The sequence below is a fragment of the Astyanax mexicanus genome, chromosome 22 (assembly GCF_023375975.1).
Source record: "Astyanax mexicanus isolate ESR-SI-001 chromosome 22, AstMex3_surface, whole genome shotgun sequence".
NCBI classification, from domain to species: Eukaryota; Metazoa; Chordata; class Actinopteri; order Characiformes; family Acestrorhamphidae; genus Astyanax; species Astyanax mexicanus.
Window position 1 is genome coordinate 7,612,975 of NC_064429.1, and position 10,407 is coordinate 7,623,381.

Genomic DNA, 10,407 nt, shown 5'->3' on the forward strand with positions numbered 1-10,407 from the left:
TGGATTTCCTAATTATAAACTTGTTTTTATTATTTTATATACATTTCTGCTATACATACAAATGTTTCTTCAGATTTACTGTAAACACTGGTTTTTCATTAAAAACTCCTCTTGGTGTCGTCACCATTTTAAATCTCACAAAAACAGGTGAAAGCTAGGCAGGCTATAGTACAGCCTCTACATGACCTGAATGAACATTTTAATTGTTTTTCACAGACAATCCTACTATTTGTGCCACGGAAATAAAATGTACTTTGCTTTTATGGTGTTGATAATAGCTGTTTTGTAATCTCAAAGTAGAAAAAGTTGGATTGCATTGCAGACAGTATGAATCACTAGCAGTGTAAGCGCTAACCATGCAAAGCCTTTAAATGAACATAGATTCAATGTCAGCATTCCAAAACTAATATCTAACATCTAATTTCTATTTGTGGAATGTTTAGAAAAGGTTGTTTAAAAACATTAGAAGATGTAATGCAACCAAAAAAAGCATTGTTTCTTTAATGTTCTTTGCTACCAGGGACCTGTGTGAAAAATTGAAAATATAACAGTCAGCAACATGCTGAAGCTTCTGTACATGATATTAATAAATGGGCAATTCCTTGTAGAATATTCCAGATGTTTCAGATGAGGTAATGTGTGTATTTTAAATATTATGGATTTATCATGAAATATGAAAAATATTTATAAAGCATAAGATGGGATTTGGAGTCACACAACAATGCAGAAAAATGACATCTCTGAAGGATTTTAATAATTATCTCATGGTATAGTGTGCAGTTAGAGAGTGGGGACAGGTTCTAAGTATTTTTTATTACATATTTTACTATTGCAATTAAGTCTATGTACAAGACACTATGCTTAATAATAAAATGTATTTTAAAGTTATTTTGTGTGCACATTTATATATCTAATTTCCTGGGGGCAGAAATGGCAGGATATGCCATATGTATTATTGTAAATCTAGTTTTAGGCATCAAAAATATATTTTTAAAAAATGATTAAAAATATTTATCAATTTCTTGGTTCCAGGTTACTCATGGTCTGCAAGGTTTTATTGTATTTAATTGTATTGCTATTCATTTAAAGTTATACGTTCCACCTTAAATGGTGCAACGCAAACATACGACAAATTTAAGGTGGACCGGAGAGTTAGGCAGCCAGCACAAGCCAGCTCTGGGCTTGTGGGTGTCAGAGCCGACGGCATGGGCGACACAGCTCCAGACACGGGCCAGCAGGAGCCGTATCTGTACCGGAGAAGGACTAAATGTTCCCCGGAGGAAGAGGCCAGGCTGGAAAGGCAGCATTTCTGGAAAATTATCGATGCGTTTAGATATTACAGGTAACGTTATCGCTGATTCGCCTGACTGATCTGATAGATAGATAGCTAGCCTAGCTAGTTAGCTAAAGCTAGGCTAACGTATCTAAACCAGGGTTAAAGCTAGATAAATCACTGCACTCTGTGTATTTTATGACCTTTAGGGGGAGAATTGTCTAGCTAATATACTGTTTATTTTCTCTAAATTACAGTTTTAGATTAAAGTAGGTGGTGTCGGGTCTGTGTGCTGTGGAGGTTGTGTTGTTTATGTTTAGCATGCTAAAGCTAGCTAAGCCAGCTAACCTATCTATCTAGTTTTTACCTGTAGCTCCTGGTGTGGGTGTTTTGTCGAGTTTGTGCAAAACCGTGATACCCTAGTGTATATTTCACTGTAAAAATATAAATAAAGCATTATACTAGAGCATGTTTTCAGTTACTGTAGATGTAGTTCTGGTACTAGTGCATCTCAAGAAATTAGAATATCATTGAAAAGTTACTTTATTTCAGTAATTTAGTTTAAAATGTAAAACGCATATATTTTATAGGTGTATTACACACAGAGTGATCTATTTTAAGCGTTTATTTATTTTATTGTTGATGATTTATGATTTACAGTCAATTGAGCACTTATTTTAATATTATATAAGACCACTTTTGGCAGTGTGGGCAGTGTCCCTAGTCCTGCTGGAAAATGAAATCAGCATCTTCATAAAAGTTGTCAGCGGAGGAAAGAATATCACACAGTGGACCAACACCAGCAGATGACATGTCTCTCCAAACCATCACTGATCATCAGTAAATTTTACATTTCATTTAAAGTAAATCAAGGGAGCAGAGTCTGGAGGAAGAGTGGAGAGACACACAGTCCAAACTGCTCGAGGTCAAGTGTGAAGTTTCCACCAATCAGTGATGGTTTGGAGAGACATGCTGATCATCTGCTGGTGTTGATCCACTGTGTTTTATTATCAAGTCTAAAGTCAGTGCAGTTTTGTTTTCCCACAAAATCTTACAGCACTTCATGTTTTCCTCTGCTGAAATAGAAATGCAGATTTCTTTTTCCAGCAGGACTTGGCACACAATATATATATAGGCTATATATGCATGCATTTATTAGTATTAGAGCTGGACAATATTAATATTTAATTGTATGGTGATATATTTTCTTATCAACAATAATAAGCATATTGAGGATATCATCGCTGCCTAAAGAACACTGACCCAACTGTACATTTTGTTACAGTGTATGTAAATTTAAATGATGTGCATTAAAAAATTCATATAAATCACTGTAATGTGTATAATAAAGTATTTGAATATAAGTTTATGTTTATTTTACTGAATGAGCTGATCTTTTGCTTTATATTGCCCTAATTCTGTTAACTTACATGCTTTGTTTCTCTCTCTCTGTCTCTCTAAACAGAACCCACATTAAGGAACGTGTGAACCGGACCGAGCGGCAGTTCCGCAGTCTTCCTCAAAAGCACCAGCAGCTCATGTCTGGCTTTCTTCCCAATCTGGCCAAGATCCGCCGCTGTGTGGACCAGAACCATGAAGTTCTACAGGCTATCGTGCAAAACTGCCTCCACATGTTTGAGAACATTGAGTACGGAGAGGAAGTAGGTGAAAGGCTGATCTTTGGTACACAAATGCACACAGATACTCTGATTTAAAATAACTATGTTTACATGCACATAATAGCCTGACTGAGTTTCTAGACAGAAGTCAAACTTAAACATTTTTTAACCCACATCTGACCTCAAGAAATGACTTTATTACTACACTTCAATTACGACACAGTTAAAAATAGTCTGCGGCCTTTTCTTTCTTTTCCCTAAATTTCTTCTGTTTTTTTTTTTTTTTTAAATACAGCAAGATGTCACTAAAATTTAGCATGTGCATCAATGGATTAATAAATAAAGCATAAATGTGATAGAATAGTCGTGCTAATATTAAACTAGCCCATACACTTATCAGTCATAACATTTTAAAACAGTCTCAGGTGAAGTGAGTAACATTTGAATATTTTGTTAAGGTAGCACCTGTTGAAGTACAAGTTTCCCAGTACAAGCTTCATTAATGAATTAGATTTTTTTTCCCTTCAGATTTGGCTATGTTGGCCTATTTATAAGCATAAATGACCTGTATCTCTAACTAATGCAGTTGAATCTGTCCCTGAAAATGCACTTCCCCACACACATTTATTTATGACACATTTATGCATAATTCAAACAGACCGGAAAATGTAGGTCTGGGCGATATGGATAAAAATACGATATACAACTCTGAAGAAAAAAAAAACTTAAAAATGATGAGATCACAAGCCATCAAAGCAAACTGAACTGCTGGAATTTTGGTACCAGGAGTAAAGCAGCATAAAGTTACCCAAAAGCAGTGTGTAAGACTGGTGGAGGAGAACATGATGCCAAGATGCATGAAAACTGTGACTAAAAACCAGGGTTATTCGACCAAATATTGATTTCTGAACTCTTAAAACTTTATGAATATAAACTTGTTGTTTTCTTTGCATTATTCGAGGTCTGAAAGCTCTGCATCTTTTTTGTAATTTCAGCTATTTCTCATTTTCTGCAAATAAATGCTCTAAATGACAATATTTTTATTTGGAATTTGGGAGAAATGTTGTCTTTAGTTTATGGAATAAAACAACAATGTTCATTTTACTCAAACATAAACCTATAAATAGCAAAATCAGAGAAACTGATTCAGAAACTGAAGTTCTGTCTTTTTTTTTTTGAGAACTGTATATTGCCCAGCCCTAGGACACTGGTCTTGCATGATTGGAAAATCTACTCAGCCACATTGGTCACAGAGTGTCCTGAGTGAACTGGCACTCGTGAAAGCCGTAGACACTACATAGAGTCGACGCAGTAGCAGAAACCAGTGTGAAGATGCTGTATTTGGAAGCTACAGCATGTCTTCTTTCTGTGGAAACCCAATTAACCCAATATAATCTTTCCTATCTCTTTGTGCTGCTTTAAGGGAAGTACAAGGAAAGCTGGACCGTCTTCAACGTTCGACATGGACAAGCTGAAATCCACCATCAAGCAGTTTGTTCGTGATTGGAGTGAAGCTGGGAAAGCTGAGAGGGACACCTGCTACACTCCTATCATAGAGGAGATACAGAGACAGTTCCCACCTGACCAGTGGTGAGTAGACCTGTTAATATAAGCATTGTCCATATGAATACTGTTTCATTTTCTCTATTAGGTACACAGATTTGCATCATATATGCCAAATAATAAAGCCCTGGATACAAAATCTTGTTTTTGATTTTGTTTTCAGCAGGGGTTAATTGAACAGTTCATGGAAGTGAAAAAAAGCTGCAAAGAAAAGCAAGGGTTTATATCCAGACTTCAAAGACTGCATATATTCTGATAGTTATTATAATAACACATTAATGTTACAGCTTTCAGCCAAGACCTGCTCGATATCTGAAATTTGCCTCTTAGAACAGGAGATATTAGGCTAATGTTGTTTTCACAGATTTAGTAAAATGGCATGGATAGACTAAAGATAATTTTTAGTTGAATCACCTAAACCTTGAGCTTTTTTAAACAATTTTTCAAAATGCATCACTTTCAAGCTGCTTTAAAACTTTTTATTGCATTAAAGTGTATATATGTTACTTTATGATTTTTTTTAATTAATACTCTATACTGTAATGCTTTAATGTATTAAATTGCCTGTTGCCTGGGTACGTAAAGATCTGGGGCTCAGCCCAGTTAATATAGGTGTTTTTTTGTTCTTTTAATTGATTGACAAGTGAACAGTGCATTCAGGGATTCAGCATTCTTAAATGTTTCTGTCTTCATGGGAGAAAAGAAAAAAAAAGAAACAAAATTAAAACACACTGCTTTAAAAAAAAAAAAGAAAGGGACAAACTCTAAAAATATTTAAAAAAACATTCATCAGAGAGGTTTCCCCGGTGATTCTATCCTTTAAATTGAAAAGACCTGTTTAAAAAAAAAAAAAAAAAAAAATATATATATATATATATATATATATATATATATATATATATATATATATATATATATATATATATATATATAATTTATTTTTTCCTTAACAGCAACGTCTCTGAAGTGAACGTCCTGGTACCCGGGGCCGGTCTCGGCAGGCTGGCGTGGGAAATCGCCCGTCTGGGTTACGCCTGCCAGGGAAATGAATGGAGTTTCTTTATGCTTTTCTCCTCCAACTTTGTTCTTAACAGGTACGTGTACATGTATGTTTACTTCTAATGTTTTTTAATCTGGGATTATTACTATATATTTGGACCCAGTACTTTAATTAAGCAAGCTGCATGTTCGATGTTTTCTGGTAAGACTGAATCTGAATCTGTTAATCTGAATCTCGTCAGGTGTGAAAAGGAGAATGCACTGATGTTGTATCCCTGGATTCATCAGTTCAGCAACAACAAACTGTCTGCTGATCAGACGAGGCCAATTTCCTTCCCAGATGTCAACCCTCAGAGTCTTCCACCTGACTCAGACTTCTCCATGACTGCTGGGGACTTCCTGGAAGTGTATACTGATCCAGGTGAGTCCAGATGTTTTTGTATCAAGTATTAAACTTTGCAGATTATATAACTTTGTATGATATATTGTTGAAGCATTGTCGTCACGCTGTGTGCATCGCAGGACGTGCAAGGCTGCTGGCTGCTGCTGCCTGAGATGCGCGAGGGGAAGGGGGAGCAGGCATAAACACGAGACAACCGCATCGCCTCCACATAGCTGGGCACAGACCTTTTTAAGGCCATTGAAATGCTCGATTAAAGGGACGATCATTTACAGTATGCTGTTCATTTACAGTATGCTTAAAGTCCCGAATTTCTCCAGCGCCCGACAGCGCTACACTGAGAAACCCTAAGTGCTCCGGTAATCCAGGGTGATATAAACTAGCAGTTTGTCCCACATAGCTTGTTTTAACACGATAAACGCACAGACTATATAGCCAGGTATTTAGGAGCAGTAAATACACATTAAAGTACAGCGTTTTACAGGAATTTCAGTATAGTTCTCCAGCACCGAGGCTGGAGCAGCATTAGCATTAGCCTCTAAGCGCACTAGCTCTTTTATTGTTCAGAGGTGAGTATATCGGACATATTGATTAGACAGTCCGGTGTCTGTTAGCAAGATTAGCCTGTATGCCCTGTTCTGAACTAGATGGTTGTCTGCCTCTAAAGCGTGCCTCTAAAATGTAATTTTTTCCCGTGCTCTTCTCACCCTTCTGCCTCTATTTCATAGATACGTGGGATTGTGTTGCCACCTGCTTCTTCATCGACACCGCCCATAACGTCATCGACTACATTGAGACCATCTGGAATATTCTTAAACCCGGCGGTGTTTGGATTAATCTGGGTCAGTGCAGCAAATATCTGCTTTCTCCTTATTAGCTGTTCCCTCACAGTTTTAGTAGGCCTTGCCTAAATACTTAATTGCTGCAAATTGAAGTATTTAATATGTTGTTATATCCCTGCGTTGTGTTTAAGGTCCCCTTCTGTACCATTTTGAAAATATGGCCAATGAGTTATCGATCGAGCTGAGCTATGAGGACATTAAAGCTGTTATGTTGAAATTTGGATTTCAACTAGAGGTGGGCAATACTGACAACCTGCTGCATCACAAATCTCACAAATCTGTTTTATAACCTTTTAAATCTATAGTTTTAATTAAAAAAAAGAATAATTTGCACACCCCAGACAAAGGTATAATGGATGTCACGATACGTTAACTATTTTTGTTTAGATGATATATTGAGAAACATTTATTTTGTATGGATTCTATAATAATATAAACATAATGCTGGAATATATATGCATTTAAAGAACAGTAAACTTCCAAATATTAAGAGTATTAAGAGTAGCCGGTTAGCATTAGCTGAACTGAGCTAAAGTAGCCAGTTAGCTTTAATTGAGCTAAGCTAAAGTAGCTGGTTAGCGTTAGCTAAGCTGAGCTAAAGCAGCCTGTTAGCATAAGCTGAACTGAGCTAAAGTATTTGTTTAGTGTTAATTAAGCTAAAGTAACCGGTTATTGTTAGATGACCTGAGCTAAAGTAGCTGGTTAGTGCTAGCTAACTTGAGCTAAAGTAGTCAGTTAGTGTTAGCTGAACTAAAGTAGCCAGTTGGCATTAGCTAAGCTAGAAAAGCTGATTAGCGTTAGCTAAGCTGAGCTAAAGTAGCCAGTTAGCGTTAGCTAGACTAAGCTAAAGTAACCATTTAGCGTTAGCTGATTTAAAATAACTGTTATATAGCTGAGCTGAGCTAAAGTAACCAGTTAGTGTCAGCTGAGCTAAAGTAGCCGGTTATCGTTAGCTGAGCTGAGCTAAAGTAACCAGTTATTGTTATTTGAGCTGAGCTAAGTAGTCGGTTATTGTTATCTGAGCTATGCTAATGTAGCTGGTTAGCATTAGCTGAGCTGAGATAAAGTTGCTGGTTAGCGTTAGCTGAGCTTAAGTAGCCTGGTTAGCGTTATAGCTGAGCTAAAAAAAAAACCAACAAAAAAACATTAGCGTTATCTGCGCTAACTTAAAGTAGCCGGTTCACTTTATCTAAGCTATGCTAATGTAGCTGGTTAGCGTTAGCAGAGCTCAAGTAGCCAGTTAGCGTTAACTAAGCTGAGCTAAAATCTGGCATATTTTGTGTCAGAAACCAAAAAAGGCAAGTTAATAATTCATGCTAAAATCTTCCATTATCTGTTGGCTACACTACTCTTGGTTTATCAGCAGGCACATTAAAAACTGTTGATTTTTAATTTAAGATTTTTAATCTTGTCTTTTTGGCTGTGTGTGTAATTTGTGTTTTTGTACTTTATTTTATTGCTCTGCAGGTGGAAAGAGAGTCAGTGCTCACCACATACACAGAGAACGATCGCTCCATGCTGAAGTTCTTGTATGACTGTGTGTTTTTTGTGGTGCGTAAACCCAAGGACATTATTTCCAACGGCACCCTCTCCCCTAAAGACAGCCAGCTGGACGACTCAGTACAGAAAAGAGAATCGGCAACAACGTGACCCTGGACCAACCAAAGCCTATGGTGCACTGCAGTGCCTCAGACACATTTACATCACAGGCATGGAGTCTTTTTTTATACCTAGAATATTGAATTCTTTCAGCTTAGACATACAGTACAGGCCAAAAGTTTGGGCACACCTTCTCTTTTTCAGTGAGTTTCCTTTATTTTCATGACTATTTACATTGTAGATTCTCACTGAAGCATCAAAAAATATGAATGAACACGTGGAGTTTTGTACTTAACAAAAAAAGGTGAAATAACTAAAAAATATATATATTCTAGTTTCTTTAAAATAGCCACCCTTTGCTCTGATTACTGCTTTGCACACTCTTGGCATCATTCTCTCAATGAGCTTCAAGAGGTGGTCACCTGAAATAGTTACTGTTTTTCAACAGTCTTGAAGGAAGGAAGGAGTTCTCAGAGGTGTTTATTAGCACTTGTTGCTCCTTTGTCTTCTTCACTCTGTGCTCCAGCTCACCCCAAACCATCTGGATTGGGTTCAGGTCCGGTGACTGTGGAGGTTCAGCTCATTTTTTGTTAAGTACATAAAACTCCACATGTGTTCATTCATAGTTTTGATGCTTCAGTGAGAATCTACAATGTAAATCGTCATGAAAATAAAGAAAACTCATTGAATGAGAAGGTGTGTGCAAACTTTTGGCCTGTACTGAATGTTATTTCTCAGCTCCAGTTCTGAGCACTCTGGTTTGGTTTTCAAAAGTTAATTTTAATTTAAAAGGCAACTTCTACAGGATCAAATACAAATACTACTTCTGGATCATGTACAAAAAAACATTTCCATTAATACTGAATACTGGACTAAGACCAAATTCCTAGGCTGTATTGTGGCTAACATGTCATGTATCCAAAGCTTAGCAGTAACCTATGATTACATCTATACTGATAATAATCAACACAATGTACAAATGTACACACTGTAAATAGAGGCCTTAAGCACACATTTATCAAATCTTAATCAAGACCAGAGTACACTGACCCAGCGAACACCACATCTTGTCGTGTCTATCCAATAGACACAATGGAGAGATATAAGAATCATACTGGCTAAGACTCACTTTGGGTTTAATTTATTTGACTACACTAAGACCTTATGCTTGGTGAAACAAAGCACCACATGGTAAACTCTTCTAATGAATTAACTTTTATACTATGATCACACAGCAGGTGAAAATGACCCAAATTTGAAGTTTATATTAGGTTGCTCACACTGTCTTTGAGATGAGATCTGTAACTGATTTACATGCGCTAAACAGTAAAGCTTCACATGAAGTTTCAGTTTCATCCTTGGCCGAGTCATTGGAACTATGAAAAGGTTTTTTTTTTTTTTTTTTTTTTAGTTTTAATGTTTCTTTACAAAAAAGCATGTTATTTGCACATGCCCACTTCTTGAATTTATGTTATTTTCTTTTATTTTGAAGCTTTTTATATTCCTTTAATGCTGCGATCACATTATGTTTACTGCAATTGGCTGTTGTGACACAAGCCTTTTAATATTATGAAATTTAGATCAGTCCAAATATTTACAGATATTTATATCTATCCTGCCACTGAAACCCTTACTCACTGCTGCTGTCCATTTTCTCATCTACACACTACCTATTTTTTATTATTGGATATTTATAAGATTCCAAATAAAGATTGGTTTGTGAAAGATCTCTTTTGGGAGACTTTTTATCTGCTGTGTGAACGTAGCCTTATACAGTAGAGAGAACAGGTGAGAACTCATATGTCTCTATATTCATCAATCTGTCAACATTCAAAAGCCCTCTAGAGAGTCTGTGAGTGAATCTCTGTCAAGCATTTTGTACCATTCATTATCATTTTTAAACTTTGGCTGTTTTAAATAATGTTGTATTAGGCCAAAGTTAACAACCAATTATAGCTCTGAAATGTATGATTAGAATGTCCAAAAGAACAGATAATCCAAATACCCGAGCTTCTATTAACTGAACAAAGACAGTATTTTTAAGGGTGTACTGGTACAGTTCGTACCTGTTGTCATGTATTTCTGCCTTTTGTGTGATTACTGATCATGCTG

The 10,407-nt window shown here is 36.3% G+C and overlaps 1 protein-coding gene across 1 annotated transcript; it reads left to right on the forward strand.

Moving 5' to 3' along the window:
• Nucleotides 1-1,152: 1,152 nt before the first annotated feature.
• On the forward strand, nt 1,153-9,704 carry carnmt1 (carnosine N-methyltransferase 1). The gene is made up of 8 exons (XM_049470399.1): nt 1,153-1,342; nt 2,739-2,934; nt 4,316-4,482; nt 5,409-5,549; nt 5,697-5,875; nt 6,583-6,696; nt 6,828-6,931; nt 8,164-9,704. The coding sequence occupies exons 1-8, from the start codon at nt 1,206-1,208 to the stop codon at nt 8,344-8,346; spliced, it is 1,221 nt and encodes a 406-aa protein (XP_049326356.1). The 5' UTR covers nt 1,153-1,205; the 3' UTR covers nt 8,347-9,704.
• Nucleotides 9,705-10,407: the final 703 nt, after the last annotated feature.